The sequence below is a fragment of the Mus caroli genome, unplaced genomic scaffold (genome assembly GCF_978045245.1).
Source record: "Mus caroli unplaced genomic scaffold, Mus_caroli_1 scaffold_7, whole genome shotgun sequence".
NCBI lineage: Eukaryota > Metazoa > Chordata > Mammalia > Rodentia > Muridae > Mus > Mus caroli.
The window spans coordinates 77,835,043-77,860,997 of NW_028227262.1; the positions used below are offsets into that span (position 1 = coordinate 77,835,043).

General features: G+C 41.3%; 1 protein-coding gene across 3 annotated transcripts in view; it reads left to right on the forward strand.

Moving 5' to 3' along the window:
• The window catches only part of Rmnd5a (required for meiotic nuclear division 5 homolog A), a 58,830-nt gene that overhangs the window by 21,318 nt on the left and 11,557 nt on the right, over positions 1–25,955 (forward strand). For all 3 annotated transcript variants that reach the window (XM_029478384.2, XM_085840544.1, XM_021164691.2), the window contains exons 3-4: positions 7,563–7,697; positions 9,100–9,200. In XM_029478384.2, the coding sequence (XP_029334244.1) occupies positions 7,563–7,697; positions 9,100–9,200 (236 nt within the window). The remainder of the gene's footprint in view (positions 1–7,562; positions 7,698–9,099; positions 9,201–25,955) is intronic.

The following is a 25,955-nucleotide window of genomic DNA, read 5'->3' on the forward strand; positions in this document are numbered from 1 at the left end:
GCAAGCATCAGCTCCTGCCTTCCAGTTCCTGCCCTGTTTTGAGTTCCTGTCCTGACTGCCTTTGATGGCACACTATGATGTGAAGATGTAAGCCAAATAAACCCTTTCCTCCCCTAAGTTGCTTTGGTCATGGTGTTCCCTAACAACAACATTAGCCCTAATTAGAACAGGGAATCTGGGAGTGTATGAGGTTGGAAGGTGTCCTAGAAGTGGGGTAGTGGTTCTGGAAGGAATCTGGTCTGAGGTGGGAGACAAAGCACAGGTGCCAAGAGAGGAGGGAGCATCTCTGAAGCATTATCCCCCTGCCCACCACTTTCCTTAAAACCAGCATGAGTAAAAAGAACTTCTCCCTATAAGAACCCAACATCCTAACAGCTAGATGATCTGTGGTTCCTTGCTTACTGAACATAAGCACTGGTGTGGAACCACACTGCCTCTGCCCCTCATAGCCTGAACACCATTTTCCGGACAGAAGCTGAGTGGAGTTTTGCTTTCTCTGCCATCTGTTTTATATCGGCCCTAGGTTTTTAAGCCTTATGTTTTTTTGTTTTTGTTTTTAAAATAAAATTCTGTTTCAAACTGAATGAAGCTACATTATTTAAATGATAACTGTTTATTAAACTATAGTGCCGACCACAAAAGAAAAGCCTAGTAGTCAGGGCTCATAGGATTAGGGCCAGAAGATTTCTCTGGACTGGTGTATTCCCACTTCACGTGATCAGGAAGGTAGAAGATGGAATACTGGGCTTGGTCCAGCACCTGTGGCACATTAGGCCAAAAAGCACAAAGAGACCTATACATTAAGTTGTGCAAATAAATCTGGGCTGTGACTAGATTCAAGTGGTGTGTGTACACATTTATTACCACACCCAGTTTAAGTGATTTTGAATTAAGGAATTTGTTGTGGCGTTTTGTGGTTTTGAGACACGGTTTCTCTCTATAGCCTTAGCTATCCTGGAATACACTCTATAGACCTGGCTAGCCTCAAACTCTGAGCCACCTGCTGGGATTAAAGGTGGGTACCATCACCACTTAGTGAATTTGTTGGTTTTTTATGTGCTTGTTTTGTTTGCATTTCCTAATGGCTCAGCAGCAAAACAAAGTGCAAAGTGAGCAAGACTAGTGACCTGAGTTTGATCCCTAGAACACGTGGTGAAGGAGAGAACTGGATGTGCTGTGGTGAGAAATAGGTATCCTCCTGTTTTTACAGTCACATCATATACACATAACAACACTGATAAAACTTTAATAAAAGCTTGTGCTTCTAGTGGAGATTATCTTACATGTGGCATCAGAATCGGCGGCAAGGACTGACTCACCACCGTTTGCAGGTTAAATATTTACTTTGGATGAATATTGGCAGAACACTTTGTGCGTTATTTACATCTTCTTGAATAATGGTTTAATTTGAATCCCAACAACTTCAGTCCTAGGTATGATGTGAAAACTGAGGTGTATGTTAGAGCCAGAGAGCAAATGGGGAAAACTGATACTAAAACCTAGAGCTGAGATTTTAAGGAACCTTCTCAAGTAGGATTCCCTGGGAGAAGTGATCTTTGGTGCCTTTGGAGCACCTGCAGGATGCACAGGAATCTTTTTCCTTTCCTTGTAAAATGGGAAAGTATGTTTGCCATCTCTGGGAGAATAAGTCACTGGCATTGCTCTGCTCTGTTCTATCCTTATTCTCTATCCTTGAGGGAGATAGGGAAGCGACAGACAGGTTGTGGAGCATTTTATCTTTGTAAGTGTGCAGCCTGTTGTGTGGCTTAGTATGTCTTTATGTTTATAAAGTAAAAGCTTAGCAGTTTGAACCTGTCTTTCACTTAACTTCGAATACCAAAGCAGAGGTGTGAGTATTATACAGAGGAGGTAAGAGGATGTCAAAAGAGATAGTGTTGGCATCTAGAGTCCACCTATGCTTCTGCTTCTGCTACACTACCAGGCTCATTTCCCAGCCATAGCTTGTGAAGGACTGCAGTCTAGCATATGCTAAGTACGGGTTTATTTCCTCATAGGTCTTGAACCTTAGCATCAGCTTTACAGGGTGTTGCCAAACTTTTCCCATTAGGGTTTATACCAGTTTAGAGTCCTGTTCAGCACACCTGGGCAGTGCTGTTCCCTCTTTTCTCATCACATTTGCAATGGCCAGATAGTAACCAGGTGGGTGTGAAATAGTGTATGGTCAGACTCACCTTGCCTTTCCTGTGCTTTGAAGTGGAGCATCTTTTCACATGCGATCATTAGGATGACTTGTGAATTTCATATTCTTTTGCCCATGGTTTCCTCTTAGATTGGCTGTCTGTCTTTTCAGTTGGAGGTTGCTTCAATACTCTTTGTGAGTTGAATATGAAGTAGTGATTTCTCTCAGTCCAGGTCTCCTTACTCTGTTGAGAATCCTTTGGAGTTTGCTGTGTCTTACTAACCCAGATTAACTAGATGTTGAGAAAGAACCAGTTCCTTGTAGGTCCAACAGTAACCAATTGTTGGGTTCATATGCCAGTTTTTCATAAGTAGATGGGAAGCTTAGAAATAACACTGAGAGTTGGCACTTAGGAATTAAAGCAAATACTGTTTTACCATGGACTGCTCAGTAACTGTGATTCACGAATGCATTTAGGTGAGCAATGAAACGACTCTTTAAACCTACCTGATTGTATTCATGAAGTGGTTAAAGAGGCTGTAATTTAGTTCTCATGACTTCTCTACCCTTCAGTCTCTAGATTTAGTGTGTTGTGGTTTTCTTTTTCCAAGCTTTATTGTGTCTTGCATAAATGGACATACTTTGTTGTCCTTTTTTGGTTCTTGTTTGAATCCTTCCTCCCAGTGTAAGATCATCATGCCAGGCTTCTCTTTGCTTTATTGTTTGTTTTTCAAGACAGGGTTTCTCTGGGTAAACCTGGCTATCCTGTAACTCATTCTGTAGACCAGCAGGGCCTGAAACTCAGAGATTCGCCAGCCTCAGCCTACCAATATTGGAATTAAAGGTATGTGCCACCATGCCTGGCATATTGTTTGCTTTTTAGTTTGTTGTGTAACCCAGGCTGACACTGAACTCGGGATCCTCAGGCCTCTGCCTCCTAAATAATATGTAACTCTCATTGTTTTACAGATATGAAAGGGAAAGTCAAGCAGGTGGTGCTAATAATAGAGGTGTTTCTTCACATAGTGCCTCTGCTGGCTTACAGTCTTGTTGATTTCCTGGGTAGCCATGTAAATGTGTTTGGTCACCTAGTAACAGAAGCTGAGAGCAATACCAGCTCTGATGCAACACTGAGTAAGAACCTGCAGTTACCACAAAGGGAGTTGACTTGTATCTCATCCCCTCAACATCCATTTATATTTTGGCTTTAATTTTTATTACGTGCAACCAGAACATAAGCTGTAAAAGGGTTTCTTGTCTTCCTTAATTGTTTAAAGTGAAAGAATAGATAGTTGAAGGGAGTTTAGAAACATGTATTCTTCTGTCCAAGACAGCAACTATGTTAGAAAGTTTCACTGTGATTAAAGATAATCCTACTGGAGAGGGTGTTCCGTTTTTCTTACCTATGTAGTAGTAACCATAGAAGGCTGTAAGAAAGTGAAGATGTGAAGGGCATCCTTGTAAAACTCCATACATACCACTGTTTAAATGCTAGACTTTTAAAAGGTTTCTCAATAAGCATTTATTTTTTGGTATATATCTCAAGGAAATTAATTATCCAAAGAATTGTATTATTTGAACAGATAGTGTTAGTGGTAACTTTAGATTATTTTAAAAGCAGCTGTAAAGAAAGAAGGCAGAAGGAAAGAAAGGTTTGGTCTGACCTTAGGCAGTGTGATGGTTTCCATATGCTCAGCCCAGAAAGTGGCACTATTAGAAGGTGTGGCCCTGTTGGTAGGTATGGCTTTGTTGGAGTAGTTGTGTTACTGTGAATGTGGCCTTTAAGATCCTCATCCTAGCTACCTGGAAGCCAGTATTCTGCTAGCAGCCTTCAGGTGAAGATGTAGAATTCTCAGCTCCTCCTGCACCATGCCTGCCTGGATGCTGCCATGCTCCTGCCTTGAAGATAATGGACTGAACCTATGAACCTGTAAGCCAGCCCCAATTAAATGTTGTCCTTATAAGAGTTGCCTTGGTCATGGTGTCTGTTCACAGCAGTAAAACCCTAAGACATGTCTATTCACTACAAGGGATCAACTTTATTACCCACATGTTTGAAATGGCCAGAATGCCTACAGAGAAAGATGGGATGTGGAAATGACTTCCATAGTCCTCAAGAGAAGCTGGGAGGTATAGTCCTTCAGCAGGAAGCTACCAGTAACTATTAAAATTCCGATAGTATGTTCGTTATGGAGTCTGAGCCGGGCGGTGGTGGCACACGCCTTTAATCCCAGCACTTGGGAGGCAGAGGCAGGTGGATTTCTGAGTTTGAGGCCAGCCTGGTCTACAGCCTGAGTTCCAGGACAACCAGGGCTGCACAGAGAAACTCTGTCTCGGAAAAAAAAAAAAAAAAAAGAAAAAAAAGAAAGTAAGTTATGGAGTCTGTATACTCAGTGTCTGCACTTGTAAGGAAGGCAGGGTGTCAAGAGTTCAAGATCATCTTTTATTACATTGTGTTTGAGGCCACCTTAGGCTACATAAAACCCTGTTTCCAAAAACAAGCAAACTGATAATATATATTAACGAGTAAAAATATCTTTGAAAGCATTTTTTTATTTTCTGTGGTGGTTTTCTTTCTTTCCTAGCGATTAAATAGCTGCTGACAAGTTTGTAGACTGGTTGATAAGATTGAGAAGTAATTATTAGACAAGTCATTTCCACCCGGGGCTATGTTTATTCACAAACCAGTGAGGGGTATAACTCAGTCAGGTGGATATTGCTTATTACGTATGCTTAGGCATGTGGAGAATAATAGGCAGATTCTGAGTTTGCAGTGAATCACACCATTAGATACCCATTATTTATTTGTTTGAATGGCCTCTGGGGTATAAAATAGCCCCAGTGTACTGTGGGTTTCTAGCTGAGTCCGGAAGAAAAGCAAAACATCACCAGTCCAGTTTTCTGGTTGTTACAGACAGCACATAAAATGTAAATTGTTTTTTAAAAAAGTGTCAGTGAGCTGCCATGAATCAACTGTGAAATGTAGGATGTCTGGTAAGTAGAAGTGAAACCCAGATGTTTATAGGTGATTGTGCTTCATTAGTGCTGGGGACCCGTCAGCTTATGTGTGCGTCATTTTAGCATTAGGTTATTTGTGGGTTTTTTTTCCCACTGGTTAGGGTCTAGTTCAAGAGATTGGATAAGAAGCTGGGTGGTGGTGGCGCACGCCTTTAATCCCAGCACTTGGGAGGCAGAGGCAGGCGGATTTCTGAGTTTGAGGCCAGTCTGGTCTACAGAGTGAGTTCCAGGACGGCCAGGGCTACACAGAGAAGCCCTGTCTCAAACCCCCCCCCCCCAAAAAAAAAATTTAAAAATTGAACAGTAGAGACTTATGAACGGCAAAGAAGGCAAAAACGAACTAGACAGCAAACCTTGAGACCATGATACAGGTTTGCTTTCTTCACTCTTGTTGTTGTTTGTTTATTTGTTTTGTTTTTGAGACAGGGTTGTGTGTGTGTGTGTATGTGTGTGTGTGTGTGTGGCCCTGGCTATCCTGGACCTAGCTCTGTAGACCAGGCTGGCCTCGAATTCGCCTGCCTCAGTGCTGGGATTAAAGGCATGTGTCACCTTCACCCTACTTCTTTTTTTAGTTTTGATGTAAATTTGCCAAAACAAATCTTCTTTGTCCGAGAATGCTTACTTCATTTATTTTTTCTGAACGATATTTTTATTAGATATATAATTCTGGAATACTGATTTTTCTTGGGAGGTAGGGTGGCAGGGTACTATACTCTCCTTTTAACTCCAGTTTCTGTTGCGAAATCTATAAATCATTGAAATCATAGTCCCTCTGTAAGTAACAGGCCATTTTTTCTTTTTTTTTTAAGTCTACACACATGTGCACACATGCACACTTGTACATGGCAACTTTGGGTGTTCTTGTTCCTGCTATGTATGCACGTCAAGCTAGCTGGCCTGTGAACTTCTGGAGATTCTCCTGTTTCTGCCTCCTGCCTTGCTTGCTACAGGAGCTCTGGGATTGCAGATGTGTGCTGCTGTACTCAGTTCTACATGACTGCTTGGGATCTGAACTAGTCTTAGCTCAACTGAACCATCATCGCTTTAGTCCAACAGGCCACTTTTTCCTCAGCTGGTTGTCTTGGGCTTTGGTTCAGTTTTGTTTTGTTTAGATGTTAACATTTTGATGCTTTCAAGTGGGATTTCTTGTCCTGTTTGGAAGTTTCCTGGTTTTTTGTATCTAAGTTTCTTTCTCTGGCAATTCTGTTTCCCATCCTTTGGTTCTTTGGTGGCACATACTATATCTTGTTATTTGCCCATTTGTTGCGGCTCTGCTCATTTGTGTTTTGTTTTCCTTTGCATCCTGTTTTTCTGTTTTCTAACTGGATAATACATTCTGGCTTCTTGCACTGCCACTTTGTTCCTGCTTCTCTGTGTCTCTACTGAGTTTACTTTGGGTACTGTGTCTTCTCTAATACTTTACTCTGTGCCCTTGATGTTTCAACAGTGTTTGCCTTCTGGGGCCTGAGATTGGGTTCAGCCAGCAAGACTGCTTCAGAATTTGACAAATTGAGTTCTGTCCCTAGAACTCATGTGGTAGAAAGAGAGAACAACAATACATTTCTAAAAAGAGAGTTTGCCCTTTTGGGGGAACATTTGTAATGATAGCTTGGAAGTCTTGGGTTTCAGCATTTGCCATTTTGGCCTTGGTGCTTGACAATTCCTCTTCCATATACTGTGAACTATGCTCAGTTCCTTGTATGCCAAACAAATCTGAGCTGCCCTCTGACGAGCAGATGCCAGTCTTCTGTGGGTGGCAATTTCGGTGTGGCTCACAGTTGTCTTGATTGTACTTCTGAGTAGCCAGTCTACCTTACTTCAGTTTTCAAAGTGTGCTCTGTGGGGTCAAAACTGGTAGCCATAGCTCAAATGTAGGCCTCGTAATAGAAACCACCCTTTCCATCGTCATCTCATCAGTCTCCGCCTCAGAACTGCAGTAGTGGGCTGTGTCATGTAGCAGTCCTTTGTTGATTGAGGTAGGGGTGTGTGTGTGTGTGTGTGTGTGTGTGCTTTCTGTCTTTCACATTCCAAACAGTGCTTCATTAAGCATGCTTTTAACAGCTTACTATAGCATACTTCTGAAAATATTGCTATAATATATGCCCGGAAATTGGCTTATTGATTTTGGTTTCACAGAGGTCAGTGTTAAATCTATATTTTCCTAGAGTGTTTCCCAATTTTTTTTAAAAAATTATGTTTATTCCATCAGTAATCCCCAAGAGTGAAAAGATTTAAAAGAAGCAATAGGAAAATCCTTGCCTGTGATTGTGTAGATGAATTGAATTGGGTACTTTCTGGTAACACCAAAGTAAGACTTAGACCTTTTCTATAAGATGTTTCTTTCTCTCAGGTGAGGTTGAAAAAGGAAGTCATCTATACATGATCCTTGTTCTTTTCCCCCCAGAATTTTGATTCTGACATTAGCAGTGTGGGAATAGATGGCTGCTGGCAGGCAGACAGCCAACGGCTTCTCAATGAGGTCATGGTGGAACACTTCTTCCGACAAGGAATGCTGGATGTAGCTGAGGAGCTCTGCCAGGTAAGCACATGCCAGTGAGGCATAGGGAAAACAAACAAGACAGCGCTGGTGGAGTTTGCAGTGTCTGCAGATGGGTCTTGGGTGTACCTCAAACTGTAGATAGATTTGTAATATTTTAATTATCAGGGATAAGTCATTTTGCTAGAAAAGTTTTAAGTTCTTAGAAATTATAATGCTATAATTTAGTATCTGAATTGCCCTTTCCTTAAGAAATTAGACTCAGAGTTTAATATCCAAATTGTTGTTTCTCTATACTGAGTCTGTTAGGTTGATTCCTGGTCATGAGTCAGAGTATGGAAAGTAGCACTACCTTCTCTGTGTGATCCAGGCTCCTCCTGTGTCAGCCTCCCCAGTGCTACACTTATTGGCATGCACCATTCCGTCTCCTTTTCTCCTTGTGATACGGATGTTAATAAGAAGAAAAGAGGAAAGAAACAAAAATGTTAATGCTTGCTTTTCTGATATAGTAGAGCTATATCAAACGAAATTTCAGGCTAAAATATACGTCAGGTGGGCATTGCCCATCGTGTTTCTGTTAGACAGGAAGACCATGTATTCATGGTAGTAGTAGCTGCTGTGTATTATGTGTTTTCTCCAGGCCACACCCTGCCTTTCCTTTCTACTACATTGTGAGATAGGAGTTACTGTGGCTGTTCCACACACAAGAAGTATACCCAAGGAATAGACCCAGGGCCGTCCAGGGAGCATGTGTGAAGGAACAGGGCGATTTAGTCCCCTTTCATTTCTCCAAATTCCATTCTGTTGCATTTTTTTTGTTGTTGTTGTTTAAAAAAAAAAATGAACTCAAAAGATAAAATAATGTAAAGGGCATCATAAACCAGTCTATAATCTAAGCCTCTTCTGTTTGAAACAGTTTAAATCAATCGTAGTGGGTCTTGCTTTGTGCCTTTTGAGGTGTGTGTGTCCATACAGTAAACTGTGTCATTGAAGATTAGTTATTTTTCAAGTAACAGACTCAAGATAGCAGCTTAAACAAAGTTTGTTTTTCTTTTCTAGAAAGAAAGGTAGTATGAGAGGTTCATAGCATCTGTCCCGTGAAGTTCTTAGACACTCCTTGTAGCTCTGCACTCACTTTCCAGCGAGTCCTCCTCTTCTTGTGGTCAGACCTCCAGCTGCACCTTACATCCCAGGAAGGAGTATGTGTTTACATTGTACTGGCCTGAGTGTGCGGAACCACACTCAGCTGGAGTCCAGCGCCAGTGCTCAGTGCAGATTTGATGGCAGCATAGAGGTGGCACAACCTCTGTTTCTGCCCCAGAAGTATTTGCTAAAAGAAAATTATCTTTGACAGCCTTGTATTTTATAATCTAGATCAGGTTTTTTTCCACTGTGAATGAATATACTAACAGGTTTTGTTTGTTTGTTTGTTTTTCCCTTCCAGGAATCTGGTCTGTCTGTAGACCCAAGTCAGAAAGAACCATTTGTGGAGTTAAATCGAATATTAGAAGCATTAAAAGTCAGAGTTCTAAGGCCCGCTCTCGAGTAAGTTTCTCTTTCTTTTAGGTACTGTGAGGGGGACTCCGCAAGAACACTTATTGTAAAACACAGAGGAGATATTTGGATAGTTCTGTCTTACCTAGGGTAGACTAATGAGGATTTGAGAAAGGAGACTTGGATGTCTTTAAACAAAGTGAGATACAGCTGTATAATATAAGAACATGGGTAGCCTTTTGAATGTAACAGTTGATCATGTTTCCAGAAGAGAAATAGGTTTACTTATCTATACTGCAATACCTCTTTGGGTAGACCAGCATTAAAACTGAAGCATTATGGTTTTGGCAATCTTTACATGATATTTGAGCTTCTATAATGTGTTAAGGATTGTGCTGTCATTCTGAAAGTTGGTTATGGAAACTAAGTGATATTCATGAACAGAGCAAAAATTCTGTATGAAAGTTGTGCGTGAGTGTGTGAGAGGGGGGAGGGGAGGGAAGAAGAGACGAGAGGGAAGTGTGTGTTAAGAGTCAAAGATAAGAGAGTTCAGGTTTATGGGTGTCACACTGTATATGTGGGGATCAGAGAACAACTTTGGGTGTCAGTTTTGTCTTCCACTCTGGGTTCTCGGGATTGAACTCAAGTCATCAGGTTTCTGCTGCACACCAGCAAGCACTTTACCTGAGTCATGCCACTGGCTGAGATTGCCATGGTGTACGCGGTGCACCCAGGCATGATTGAACCCAGGGGGATGCACAAGTGAATAACTGGATTTTGATGATTTTTCTGTGAACATGCCATTTACTTGAGTTACCCAGAATATACCTGAGTAATTGTTGTTAGAACAAGGTTGGTGTGTACTTTAAATAAGAATGCCCCCTACAGGCCTATATATTTGAAGAATAGGGTTGTGTTGTTGGGGGGAATTGTGGGCCTTTTTGGAGGAGGTATGTCATTGGCAGTGGTCTTTAAGGTTTCAAAAGCCCACACCATTCCCAGTTGTGGATCAGGAAAGAAACTCAGCTTCTGCTCTAGCACCATGCCAGCCTGCCCGTGCCCCCTTGCTCTATGCCCCCTGCCATGATGGTCATGAATTTACCCTCTGAAACTGTAAGCAAGCTTCCAATTATGCTTTATTTTAAAAGTTGCCTTGGTCATGATGTCTCTTCAATAGCAGAAAAAAATCACTAAATAAGACAGTTAGGCCAAATAATAATTATTTTAGGTTTTACAGGTTAATGAGATTTTTGTCACATTTTCTTAATTTAAATGTAATTTAAATGGGGGAACTGTGGGTTCTTTTAGAGGAGGTGTGTCACTGGAAGTGGTCTTAAAGTTTCAAAAGCTTACATCATTCCCAGTTGTGGATCAGACAAAAACTCTCAGCTTCTGTTCTAGCGCATGCCTGGCACTGTAAAATAGTTGGTCATAGTTTTGTATGTGTCACACAAAATAGGGAGCAAGTTATTTGTTTATCTAATGCCAGAGACCCTAAATCCATTCTAAAACTTTTAGTGTGGCAATTGCTAGGATATTTATAGTAAATTACATGAAGTAGAGATAAAGAACAAGATAACGAAAGGTAACGTGCTGGTGTTTTACAACTTGGAATGTTTGAAATTCAGTGTTAAGGATTGGAAATAACTCATGTGGGGTTTGAAATTTGTGTTTAGGGTAGAGGTTACTGCTTTTTTTTTTTTTTTTTTACTTTTGATCAGCTTCTTTTTAAATTGTATGTTACTAGAACTAGCCAAGATGAACAGAGGGTTCTTATGTTAATCTGTATGTTACAAGATTTTTGTATAAGCTAAAAATATAAATGATCTGTTTAGAGCTATATCTCTTTAACGGTGTGTCTTTATAAAAGGTGTGTGCTACCTTTGTACGCTGTATGTTGACTGTTCTACACTGTGAGCGTGTCTGTGTGTGTGCACACGTGTGCATGCACTCATGCACACATTTAACTTGCAAAATTTTGAACTGCTTGCTTATACTGAGATAGACAAAACTTTAAAGTGGCTGCTTAGTATTTTGTTTTGAGGTTATGCATGAGTTTTACTTAATCTTTGATTCTGGGGGGAATGTCTTAAGGCTCACTATGGATGATATATCTGACCATCTTAGAACATAAAATGATTTCCTGGGACCTGCAAGAGCAATCCCTTCTTGCCTCTGTTAGTGAAAAACCCTCCATTATACAACTTGAGGAACCAAAAATAACTAAATGGTATAAAAAGGAAAAGAGAAAAGTTTTTTTCACCTAAGAGAGAGAAATGCTGCCTTGGTTTATACTGCAGAAGGGTTGGTTTTTTTTTTTTTTTTTTTTTTTTTTTAAGATTTATTTATTATATGTAAGTACACTGTAGTTGTCTTCAGACACACCAGAAGAGGGCGTCAGATCTCATTACGGATGGTTGTGAGCCACCCTGTGGCTGCTGGAATTTGAACTTGGGACCTTTGGAAGAGCAGTCAGTTAGTGCTCTTAACCGCTGAGCCATCTCACTAGCCCCCTACAGAAGGGTTTTAATGGAACAGGCTATCAACACTACCAGGCAGACTGCTGAGACTGCTGAGTCTCCCCGGGCCAGAAATTTGGTAGGAGTGCAAAGAAAAGTCAGAAGGATAGGTATGAGGCTGCCCTTATGCTTTCATGGAATAATGTTTGGCTAATGATCTTATGGCTAAGAAAATCCTTGTCAAATATAAGAGAGACTATAGCGTGAATAAGTAAAACAGAGCACCCGATGATCACAGATTTGAAGTACAAATTGAGGGTGCAATGATTAAATTGTTTCTGGATGAGGCTGGAAAGATGATTTAGAGGGCTCACTTTTTCAGAGGACCAGGGTTCAATTCTTGACACCCACATGGTGATTGTCCTAGAGTTTCATTGCTTTGAAGAAACACCATGATCATGGCAACTCTTATAAAGGGCAACATTGACTTACTTATAGGTCAGAGGTTCAGTCCATTATTCTTATGGTAGGAAGCATAACAGCTTTTAGGCAGGCATGGCCCTGGAGGGACTGAGAGTTCTACCTCTTGTTCTGAAGGCAGCTAGAAAAAGACTGATTTCCAGGCAGCTAAGATGAGGGCCTTAAAGCCCACGCCCATAGTGACACACTTCCTCCAACAAGGCCACACCTCCTAATAGTGCCACTCCCTGGGCCAAGCATATTCAAACCACCACAGTGACCCACAACCATCTGTATCTCTTGTCCAGGGGATTTGATACCCTCTTTGGGACTCAGGCATGCACATGGTTACATACAGGCAAAACATCTAAACACTTTATAAATATATAGTTTTAAAGGGTTTCTGGTGTTTGTTTCTTGTTCTTCGGTGCACAGCTTCTCATAGGTGTGCAGCCTTCATCTCAGGCAGTTCTTAAGTAGCCACAGACAGCAGGAGACACAGCTCTCCTGAGGAGACACGTGAAGGGGGTCCAAGATCAGACAAGTTGCATTTTCCCCCTAGAGTTTGATTTTCTTCTTTTTACCCAATTAATTAGCCTTAATTCTGAGAAGACAATTTAAAAAAAAAAAAAAAAAGGAAGGTGATCCATTTAAAACTAATTCTCTGTATACACTAAGTGATAGAGAAAGAACACTTCAATTAAGGAGAAGCTAATTAAAATGAGTATTGGGTATAGTGCACACACCTATAATCCTAGCATTTGGAAGATGGAGGCAAGATGATCAGGAATTCAAGGTCATTGTCTGGTACATAGGAAGTTAAGGCCAATCTGGGCTTCCTGTCTCAGAAAAGAGTATAATGAGATACCAGGTGTCAGGGTTAAGGGAAAGGACTCGATAGAGAGACTAGAAGAAAAAACAAAAAACAAAATAAAAGAGAGAAGATAATTGAGGTGATAACATCTTTTTCTGTTTTAAATTGACTGCTGGTGGAAGGCTATAGGAAGATCCAAGCCTATTCCTCGGGAAGAGAATATACATTATCCAACTATCCTACTGAGGGTTCAGCAGCATTGGAAGAAAGGCAGCCTATATATCTGAGAACCTCAAGTAAAGTTGAATATGTGTGTTTTATGTTTTGTTTTAATCTTTTCTGTTCTTATGAGATAAGGTCTTAGGAAGCTTAGGTTGGACTTGACTTTCTGATTATCCTACTACCTGGACCTCACAAGTGCTGGAGCCAGCGGCCAGCTTGCCTGTGGAGCACAACAGTCCTCCCTGCTTTCCTCTTTTCCCCTGTTCTTTTTTGAAACAAAATTTCACTAATGCTATGTAGTACATGCTGATATTAGCCCTTAGTCCTGGAATTACAGGCATGTATCGTCATATATGACTATGACTCTTTTTTTTTTTTTTTTTTTGGTTTTTTGAGACAGGGTTTCTCTGTAGCCCTGGCTGTCCTGGAACTCACTTTGTAGACCAGGCTGGCCTCCAACTCAGAAATCCGCCTGCCTCTAGAGGCCTCCCAAGTGCTGGGATTAAAGGCGTGCGCCACCACGCCCAGCTCAACTGTGACTCTTTTAAGAAAAAAAAAAGTTAATGTTTTTGTGTGTGTGTGTGTGTGTGTGTGTGTGTGTGTGTGTGTGTGTAACTTGCAGGAATTTGTTCTTTTCCCCATATGTACCTTGGAAATTTAATTCAGATTGTCAGTCCTGTGGCAACTGTCTTTGCCCATTAATTAATCTTACTCCTATGCATGGTTTCTTAAACAGCTAACAAAAAAGACAGGCTGGAGAGATGGCTTAGCAGTTAAGAGCACTCACTTACTGCTCTTTGAAAGGTCCCAAGTTCAATTCCCAGCATACACAGTGAGTGAATCACAACCCTCTGTAACTTCAGTTTCAGGGATCTGACACTCTTCTAAATTCTACACAGATAGGTACATACGTGGGCATAATTTAAAAAATAATAAAAATATCTTTTTAAAAAAATCAAAGGCACATCATGACGGAATTAGCCAGTAACCAAGACTTCGCTATTTGGAAATAACAGGCCCCCATTTGTGAAAAAAAAATATATACTATATTTTAATCATATTTTTCTCTCTTCCAATTTCTACAAGATCTTCACAGCCTCCCTTCCTATGTTTTGTGTTCTTTTTTTTCTCTCTTTCAAAAATGAAATAAAGCAAACAACATAAAACCCAAGAACACAGAAAGCACAAAACCACAACAAGGAAAATCTAAATAAGCAAATGACCAATAAGACAAAAAACAAAAAAACCCAAAAGTTTACCAAAAAAACCATTGAGTTCATTTTGTGTTGGCTAACTACCCCTGGGCATGGGGCTCCTACCTCAGTGTCTGCACATTGTCCAGTTGTATGTCTTTGCTACTGAAAGCTACCGAAAAGAATCCAAATAGATTTCCAGCTACCGAAACAATTTCTCTGATGTGGGCTCAGTTGAGGCAGTGATGTCTGAATCTAGGAGTCGTTTTAATGCTATGTTTTTGTAGCAGTGTAGGCCGTTTTAGCAGTGTCAAATACAGTTTCCGTCTCATGGGAGTGGGCCTTACGTATAATCAGAAAATGGTTGGTTGCACCCATAACATTTATGTTGTTATTGCACCCAGTATATTTATCTTACAGGCAGATCACTGTTGTTGGTCTTAGGGTTTGTAGCGAGTGATATTAATGATGACTTTTTTTCTCAAGTAACATGCAGAGTACCTTCTGGTACCGTGACCGCTGGTTAGCAGGGGTGAAGCTTCTAGTAGGGCACAAGTTAACTTCTCTGTGCTGGAGAACATAAGTAAATATTTTCTACAATAGAGCCTTACTATCAGGTTGTGAAGAATAAACACTAACTTTGGCAATAGTCTATGATGGTTTGGAGTTTTGGTAGAGCCCCTTTGACCAACAACACAATAAGAAGTAGCCCATTTCTGGAACTGTAGGAATATCTGGTTGAGACATTGTCTCCCTTATTATTTGGTGACTCCATTTGGATTCCTTTCATTTATGATAGGAAGTTTCTACAATAGTAGGTTTACATATGATTTTTCAAATGGCTTTTAGTGTTAGTTGTTCCTACCCAGATTCTCTCTTTTATCCTTTTCTCCCTCCCCTCTCCTATTTAATGTTCCTACTCTAGTTTCCCCTTCTCTGTCCATTATACTGTATTCTATTACCCCTTTCCATTGGAGATCCTCTCTGGCCCTGTTATGTACTTAACTTTTGTGATTTTTTTTCCAGATTAAAAGCTCAAATTATTCCTTGCTCAACTGCACACAAACATAAATTTAGCTGGGTGTGTTCTTGCCCAGAGATCACCACTCCCTTGATCTCTTTATCTCCTGAACACAGGATTCAGGTTCATTTCACTTCTCGGTGCCCCTTTATTATTACTTGAACCATATACTTTGTATTTTTAAGCTTTTATATTTTAAGCGTGCTTGATCAGAATGCATGAGACTAAACTGGAGAACCAAAGTCTCTTTTGGGATTTTTTAATACTTCCTTTGTGAATTCAACTAATATAAATCTCTTTATCTTAGCCTCAGCTAGACTCTGCAGACAAGGGAAAAAAACAGCCACATTCTTCACCAAGATACCATAGTGAAACCTCTTGGGCCAGGTCTGCACAGTCCAAAGCACTCTCAGCAACACAGTCTTCCATATTCCTACTAGGATGGCCCATTAAGACCCACTTAAATCATTCCACTGCTTTCCAGAATCCACATTCCTCCAATCAAAAGCATGGTCAGGCATATCACAGCAATACCCTGCTTCTGATACCAACTTCTGTCTTAGAGTTTTGAAGTGGAAACTTACGGGCTCTTTGGAAAGTCTGTTGAATAGTATTTTGCTGGGGCAGACACATGAAGGAACATTTAGTTAAAGTGGACTCAGGTGTTAAAGGCTAAGGCCGACTCAAGAAGGAACATTTTGATGAAGCAGACACAGGAGAAAGGATGTTCTGCTAAAGCAAGCACGGGAAAAGACATGATGAAGAATTCTTTGCTAACAACACACATGTATTGGTCCGCCTCACATTACAAAGTTGAGATGAGTTTATTGGGACTCCATAGATTTTTTTTTTTTTTTTTGTGGGACACACACACAAAAATCTTCTGGTGATATGCTACAGTTTCTTGCCACTTCTGTGCACTGGGGCTGATTGGCAGAGTGATGTCAGCTGAGACAGACAGGACCCATGCTGCGGCAGGACATGTGGAGGACACGTGATGTTTGGAGTGTATAAATAGGGCTCGATGGATTGGAGCTGAGTTTGGCTTGCTGGTGCAGCTAGCTGTGTAACACTTGTGGATCTTGCATCTTTGCCGATCTTGGTTGAGAGAGGCACGGCCGAGAACTTCTCCTGGTGTCCCTCCATGTCACTTCTGCTGATTTGAGCCATGGCTGAGACTTGGCTGTTTCTGCTAGGTAGTGCCACCACCACTGATTAGAGTTTGCTATCCCGATTCTATTGAACTGGACTGCTAGTATATCCATGAAGTGTTTCCGAGTGGATCAAGTTGCAGCTGCTCACCTGTAAACCAAACTGCTGATTTCCAGACAACACAGATGGGAGTTACTCCAAAGATCCTAGCTGATCAGGTCCACTTTCCCCATATCCTTTCTTTCCCACTACCTCTGGTGGGTGGTGGGCTAGAAGGGAGGTTAAAGCATTTAAGAACCATCATTAAAAATATGATTTGAAAAAAATTAAAGTTGCAGGATTTTACTGCTATGAGGAGATACCATGACCAAGGCAACTCTTATAAAAGACACCGTTTAATAGGGGCTGGCTTATAATTTCATAGGTTCAGTCCATTATTATCAAGGTGTGAGCATGGCAGTGTCCAGGCAGGCATAGCACGGGAGATGCTAGAGTTCACCATCTTGTTCCGAAGGCAAAGAGAAGAAGACTGGCATCTTCAGATATCTCGGAGGAGGGTCTTAAAACCCACCTCCACAGTGACACACTTTCACCAACAAGACCACACCTACTATCACTCCTTGGACCAAGCATATTTAAACCACCACAGTCTCCTTCAGTTGTCTTAATTGCTATAGCTGAGACTTTATAAGTACTATATTGAACAGGTATGGAGGAAATGGACGCCCTTGCCTTACTCCTGATATTAGTGGAAATAGTTTAAATTTCTCTCTGCAGCCAGGTGTGGTGGCGCACGCCTTTAATCCCAGCACTCGGGAGGCAGAGGCAGGCGGATTTCTGAGTTCGAGGACAGCCTGGTCTACAAAGTGAGTTCCAGGACAGCCAGGGCTACACAGAGAAACCCTGTCTTCAAAAACAAAAACAAAAACAAACAAACAAAAAAAATCTCTCCACTTTAGGTTACTGTTGTTTGTGAGACTGCTGGAAGTCACCTTTATTTTGTGTTGTGGTATTTCCCTGTACTTGTAGTCTTCCAGAACTTTTATCCTGAAGGGATGCTGAATTTTGTCAAAGGCCTTTTCTGTATCTAATGAGATGATCATGTGGTTTTTGTCTTTATATGGCAGATCATGTTTATTGATTCATGTATGTTGACCCATCGTGGCATCTCTGTGATGACTCCTACTTATCATGATAGATAACCTTTTTAATGTGTTTTTAGATTTAGTTTGCAAGAAATTTGAGGATTTTTACATTTATGTTCATACAGGATATTGATCTATGATTTTCTTTTTTGTTGGGTCTTTGTGTGGTTTTGGTATCAGGGTGGGAGTGGCTTTATAAAAAGAATTAGTAAATGTTCCATTTCCATTTTGTGAAGAGTTTGAGGAATAGTGGCATTGATTCTTCTTCTAAGGTTCTGGTAATTCTCTGAGTTGGATACCTTTGGCCCTGGGCTTTTTTGTGAGATTTAATTGCTGCTCCTATTTCAGTAGGGTCTATGGGTCTGATTAAGTTTTTATTTGATCTTGATTTAACTTCCATATCAAGAACTGCCTTTATAGTGTTCTATAAGTTTTAAGTATGTTGTGATTTCCTTTTGTTCTGTTTTTTTTTGTTTGTTTGGTTTGGTTTGGTTTGGTTTTTTGAGACAAGGTTTTTCTGTGTAGCCCTGGCTGTCCTGTAGACCAGGCTGATCTCAGTCAGAGATCTGCCTGCCTCTGCCTTCCCAATGCTGAGATTAAAGGCATGCACCACACTGCTTGGTGTGTTTTCCTTTTTATTCAGATCCAAACATTTTATATGTTCATCATGATTTAGGTCTTGACCCATTTTTCATTCAGTAGTGAGATCTATTGAGATTTTCTTTTTTCCTAGTATGTGTTCAGTATTAGCGAAAGTTGAAATAGTTGCTTGTAAGAATACAATGTATTCTTTAGTATTTCGGTGAAAAATTCTGTAACTGTCTTCTGGTTCCATTTGACTTATGACATTATTTGGCTTCACATTTCTCTGGTTTGATGCCTGTCTTGTCTTGTCATGAGAGTAGGGTATTAAAGTCACCCACCATCACCGGTTGAGGGTCATTATGATTTTAGCTGTAGTGGTGTTTCTTTTATGAACTTGGGTATCCTGTGTTCAGTTCATAGATGTTTAGAATTGCCATATCCTCTTGGTGGATTTTTCCTTCTGGTGAGTATATATATGATGCCCTTCTCTATCTCCTTGATTCAGTTGAATTTGAAGTATGTTTTGTCAGATATTAAAATATCCACATCTACTTGCTTTTGGGGTTTATTTGCTTGAAATATTTTTGTCATTTTTTTAACCCTGGAATGTCTGTTTGATGATGAGGTATATTTTTGAATGCAACCAAAAGATGAATCTTATTCAGTTTTGATTTTTTTAAATTAACTTATTTTTTGTGGGTTTGCCTGCATGTGTCCCTGTGTACCATGTGCATGCTTGGTGGTGCCTTTGGAGGGAGGTCAGAAGAAGGAGTTGGATCTCCTAGAACTGGGGTTACAGATATTATGATGTAAGTTGTTTCTACACACATACTCACACACACACTCTCTGATTTATTGTTCCAAGATTACTGATTTTTTTGTGTCTTCTTGAATATAGTTAACCTCTTCAGACTGAAGGTTTCCTTCTACCACCTTCTGTAGATATGGATTGGTAGATAGAAATTGCTTAAATTTGTTTTTATTGTGGAATGTATTTCTTCTCTCTCTTTCTTTCTTTCTTTCTTTCTTTCTTTCTTTCTTTCTTTCTTTCTTTCTCCCTCCCTCCCTCCCTCTCTCTCTCTCTCTCTCTCTCTCTCTCTCTCTCTCTCTCTCTCGCTCTCGCTCTCGCTCTCGCTCTCTCTCTCTCTCTCCCTCTCTCTCGCTCTCTTTCTTTCTCTTTTTTTATTTTTAGAGACAGGGCTTCTCTGTATAGCCCTGGCTGTCCTGGAACTCACTTTGTAGACCAGGCTGGTCTCGAACTCAGAAATCCGTCTGCCTCTCGAGTGCTGGGATTAAAGGGGTGCGCCACCATGCCCGGCTCTTTTTAAAAAAGATTTATTTACTTATTTTTATGTATATGAGTTCACTGTAGCTGTCTTCAGACACACCAGAAGAGGGCATCAGATCTCATTATGTGAGTCACCATGTGATTGAAGGGATTTGAACTCAGGACCTTCAGAAGAGTATTCAGTGCTCTTACTGGCTGAGCCATCTCACCAGCCCATGGAATGTTTCTTTTTCTGTCAGTTGTGAGTGAGAGGTCTGGACTGGCATCTGCAGTCCCTCAGTTTATAGAACATCCGTTCAGACCCTTGCAGTTTTCAGTGTCTCCATTAAGAAGTTGGGCATACAAATGGATGGACCTGGAGGGCATCATCTTGAGTGAAGTAACACAATCACAAAAGAACTCACACAATATGTATTCACTGATAAGTGGATATTAGCCCAAAACTTAGGATACCCAAGATTTAAGATACAATTTGCTAAACGCATGAAACTCAAGAAGAATGAAGACCAAAGTGTGGACACTGTGCACCTTCTCAGAATTGGGAACAAAACACCCAGGGAAGGAGTTACAGAGACAAAGTTCGTAGCGGTGATGAAAGGATGGACCATTTAGAGACTGCCGTATCCAGGGATCCATCCCATAATCAACTTCTAAACGCTGACACCATTGCATACACTAGCAAGATTTTGCTGAAAGGACCCAAATATAGCTGTCTCTTGTGAGACGATGCCGGGGCCTAGCAAACACAGGAGTGGATGTTCACAGTCAGCTATTGGATGTATCACAGGGCTCCCAATGGAGAAGCTAGAGAAAGTACCCAAGGAGCTAAAGGGATCTGCAACCCTATTGTTCGAACAACATGATGTACAAACTAGAACCCCGGAGCTCTTGTCTCTAGCTGCATATGTATCGAAAGATGGCCTAGTCAGCCATCAATGGAAAGAGAGGCCCATTGGACTTGCAAACTTTATATGCCCCAATATAGGGGAATGCCAGGGCCAAAAGAATGGGAATGGGTGGGTAGGGAAGTGGGGGGCGCTATGGGGGACTTTTGGGATAGTATTGGAAATGTAATTGAGGAAAATATGTAATAAAAATATTAAAAAAAAAAAAAAAGAAGTTGGGCATATTCTAATGGACATGTCTGTATATGTGACTTGGTCTTTATCCATTGTAGCTTTTAACATCCTTCCCTCCTCCCACCTCCCCACCCACTGTGTGTTTAGTGTTTTGTTACGTGTTGTGAGGAATTTATTTTCAAGTCCTGTCTATTCAGTGTTTTGTGTGTTTATACTTTAATAGGCAGCTCCTTCCTTACGGGGAAATTTCTATGATTTTGTTAAAAATTGTATTATTTGCCTTTGACTTGAGTTTTTCTCCTTCCTCTATTTCTATTATTTGTAGATACGGTGTTTTTTATAGTGTCTCAGATTTCCTGGATTGTTTCTGGACTTAACATTTCCTTTGACTGAGTGATCCATTGCTTCTGCTTTCTCTTCAAGACCTGAAATTCTCTCTTGTGTGTCTTGTAATCTGTTGCTGAGGCTTACCTATGAGGCTTTTATTTGACCTCCTAAAATTTTCATTTTCAGTTTTGTCTGAGTTTTGGATTTTTTGTTTCTGCTTTCATGTCTTACAGTGCTTTTATTGTTTCATTCCACTGTTTGTGTTTTCATGGTCTTCACTGAGGCATTTATTCATACCTTCTTTTAACATACTAGATATTTTGAAGCTCCTATCTTGTGTGTCAGTTAAATTGAATTTCGAGGGCCTACTGCAATAGATTTGTTTCTGGAGGAACAATCCAAATGTTTACTGTTTATATTTGTGTTTGGGGACTTGGATCTAGGTATCTGCAGTTAGGATATTTGAGATGTTTCTTAGTATAGCTATCTGGTCTTGTCTCTCTCTTTTTTTTTGGGGGGGGGGGGTGGGTGTTCCATGCTTTGGTTGGTATTGCCCTGTCTGGATCCTAGTTAATTGTGCTGGTATATGATCCCTGGCTGAGAGTGCTTTTGTGGGTTGGGTCAGCAGGACACAAAGATGGGATAAGAGGAAAGGCCGGGAGATACAGGCTCAGGGATACAGTGAGACCCTGAGTCCACACCAAGATTGCTGATAGTACCTTTGAATGAACTGGTGGTGGTCTTTTTGTTTCCACAGAGATGTTAGGGAATTGCTAGCTCTTCCGCTGAATTTGATTTGTGGGGTTTTCCATTCTTTGAATTTTGAAGACATTTGGATGGTACTATTAATAGCTTCCCATTAAGTTTGTACTTGAAGGGCTGGGTATTGTTAGTCATTCCCAAGAGGGGAAAAAAAAATAAGAAGAGTGGTGGAAGTCTCCACAGGAATACTAGAAGGGAAGGGCATTTGTAGTCTTTAACATGCTGAAAACGGGTATAGTGGTGCGGGCTGTGAGCCTTGGCCAGATGCATTTTTACCAGAAATAGTACCCTATCCAAGTGGCAAATTTAGGAGAGAAGAGGGGAGAGCTAACCATGTGAGTGAAATCATGTTATTATTTGGTGTGTGTGTGATGGAAATGATATATACAGAGCCTTAAATATCCCAAACCTTTTCATAGGCTGAGCAGGGTAGAATGCTGCTGTTGGTGCTGTGTGAGTGCCAGTGTGGGCTACTACTGATTAGGTCACTAAGCACCATTATTGGGGGTGGGGGTTCTCATGGAACTTCAGAGTTTCAGAACAGAATATTATTTCCCTGTGTATAGATATAGTGACATTATATCTATACAAATCTTTTGTCACGTGGAGCAGAGTGTATGTGTGCTTTTTTTATCTTCTCAAAGTACTGGGACTCAGTGGTGAGCACTTGCTGCACTTCCAGAAGACCTGGGCTTTGTTCCCAGCACTCACATCACATGATAGATCAAAACTGTAACCCTAGTGCAAGGGACTCCAGCACTCACATGATAGATCAAAACTATAACCTTAGTGCAAGGGACTCCAGCACTCACATGATAGATCAAAACTGTAACCCTAGTGCAAGGGACTCCAGCGCTCACATGATGGATCAAAACTGTAACCCTAGTGCAAGGGACTCCAGCACTCACATCACATGATAGATCAAAACTATAACCCTAGTGCAAGGGACTCCAGCACTCACATGATAGATCAAAACTGTAACCCTAGTGCAAGGGACTCCAGCGCTCACATGATAGATCAAAACTGTAACCCTAGTGCAAGGGACTCCAGCACTCACATGATAGATCAAAACTGTAACCCTAGTGCAAGGGACTCCAGCACTCACATGATAGATCAAAACTATAACCCTAGTGCAAGGGACTCCAGCACTCACATGATAGATCAAAACTGTAACCCTAGTGCAAGGGACTCCAGCACTCACATGATAGATCAAAACTATAACCCTAGTGCAAGGGACTCCAGCACTCACATGATAGATCAAAACTATAACCCTAGTGCAAGGGACTCCAGCACTCACATGATAGATCAAAACTATAACCCTAGTGCAAGGGACTCCAGCGCTCACATGATAGATCAAAACTGTAACCCTAGTGCAAGGGACTCCAGCACTCACATCACATGATAGATCAAAACTATAACCCTAGTGCAAGGGACTCCAGCACTCACATGATAGATCAAAACTATAACCCTAGTGCAAGGGACTCCAGCACTCACATCACATGATAGATCAAAACTATAACCCTAGTGCAAGGGACTCCAGCACTCACATGATAGATCAAAACTATAACCCTAGTGCAAGGGACTCCAGCACTCACATCACATGATAGATCAAAACTATAACCCTAGTGCAAGGGACTCCAGCACTCACATGATAGATCAAAACTATAACCCTAGTGCAAGGGACTCCAGCGCTCACATGATAGATCAAAACTATAACCCTAGTGCAAGGGACTCCAGCACTCACATGATAGATCAAAACTATAACCCTAGTGCAAGGGACTCCAGCACTCACATGATAGATCAAAACTATAACCCTAGTGCAAGGGACTCCAGCACTCACATGATAGATCAAAACTGTAACCCTAGTGCAAGGGACTCCAGCGCTCACATGATAGATCAAAACTATAACCCTAGTGCAAGGGACTCCAGCACTCACATGATAGATCAAAACTGTAACCCTAGTGCAAGGGACTCCAGCGCTCACATGATAGATCAAAACTGTAACCCTAGTGCAAGGGACTCCAGCGCTCACATGATAGATCAAAACTATAACCCTAGTGCAAGGGACTCCAGCACTCACATGATAGATCAAAACTATAACCCTAGTGCAAGGGACTCCAGCACTCACATGATAGATCAAAACTGTAACCCTAGTGCAAGGGACTCCAGCACTCACATGATAGATCAAAACTATAACCCTAGTGCAAGGGACTCCAGCACTCACATGATAGATCAAAACTATAACCCTAGTGCAAGGGACTCCAGCACTCACATGATAGATCAAAACTGTAACCCTAGTGCAAGGGACTCCAGCACTCACATGATAGATCAAAACTGTAACCCTAGTGCAAGGGACTCCAGCACTCACATGATAGATCAAAACTATAACCCTAGTGCAAGGGACTCCAGCGCTCACATGATAGATCAAAACTATAACCCTAGTGCAAGGGACTCCAGCACTCACATGATAGACCAAAACTGTAACCCTAGTGCAAGGGACTCCAGCACTCACATGATAGATCAAAACTATAACCCTAGTGCAAGGGACTCCAGCGCTCACATGATAGATCAAAACTATAACCCTAGTGCAAGGGACTCCAGCACTCACATGATAGATCAAAACTGTAACCCTAGTGCAAGGGACTCCAGCACTCACATGATAGATCAAAACTGTAACCCTAGTGCAAGGGACTCCAGCACTCACATGATAGATCAAAACTATAACCCTAGTGCAAGGGACTCCAGCGCTCACATGATAGATCAAAACTGTAACCCTAGTGCAAGGGACTCCAGTGCTCACATGATAGATCAAAACTGTAACCCTAGTGCAAGGGACTCCAGCACTCACATGATAGATCAAAACTATAACCCTAGTGCAAGGGACTCCAGCACTCACATGATAGATCAAAACTGTAACCCTAGTGCGAGGGACTCCAGCACTCACATCACATGATAGATCAAAACTATAACCCTAGTGCAAGGGACTCCAGCACTCACATCACATGATAGATCAAAACTATAACCCTAGTGCAAGGGACTCCAGCACTCACATGATAGATCAAAACTATAACCCTAGTGCAAGGGACTCCAGCACTCACATGATAGATCAAAACTGTAACCCTAGTGCAAGGGACTCCAGCGCTCACATGATAGATCAAAACTGTAACCCTAGTGCAAGGGACTCCAGCACTCACATGATAGATCAAAACTGTAACCCTAGTGCAAGGGACTCCAGCACTCACATGATAGATCAAAACTGTAACCCTAGTGCAAGGGACTCCAGCGCTCACATGATAGATCAAAACTGTAACCCTAGTGCAAGGGACTCCAGCACTCACATGATAGATCAAAACTGTAACCCTAGTGCAAGGGACTCCAGCACTCACATGATAGATCAAAACTATAACCCTAGTGCAAGGGACCCCAGCACTCACATGATAGATCAAAACTATGACCCTAGTGCAAGGGACTCCAGCACTCACATGATAGATCAAAACTATAACCCTAGTGCAAGGGACTCCAGCACTCACATGATAGATCAAAACTATAACCCTAGTGCAAGGGACTCCAGCACTCACATGATAGATCAAAACTGTAACCCTAGTGCAAGGGACTCCAGTGCTCTCCTTTGGCCTTTGAGGGTACGTGACATGCACATGTGCATAATACATGGGGACAACACACAAACACACATAAAAGTAAATCCTAAAAAAGACTCTGGGAAGCTTGAGAAATATCTATGGTTTCTGGGTTTGTTTCTTTGATGTATTTTTGTTGTTGCAGTGCTGGGGTTTGAACCCAGGACCCTTTTATTTGTGTAAACAAACACCCCATCACTGAGCTGTATCCACAGCCTCTATGTTTGCTGGTTCTTAATGCTAAACAGAGTAGAGATTGCAGGCCTGTGGTGAAGTAGTGAAGCAGGTAAAGGTGCCTGCAGCAAGCCTCGCTTGAGTTCATGGCTGTCCTCCGGCTTCCGTGAAGGTTATGATATGAGTAAAGAACGGAAGTGTAAGAAATGGAAGCGTCACCCATGGAAGGAATTACAAAGTTTGGAGCTGAGACAAAAGGATGGACCATCTAGAGACTGCCATATCCAGGGATCCATCCCATAATCAGCCTCCAAAAGCTGACACCATTGCATACACTAGCAAGCATTTGCTGAAAGGACCCTGATATAGCTGTCTCTAGTAAGACTACGCCGGGGCCTAGCAAACACATAAGTGGATGCTCACAGTCAGTTATTGGATGGATCACAGGGCCCCCAATGGAGGAGCTAGAGAAAGTACCCAAGGAGCTA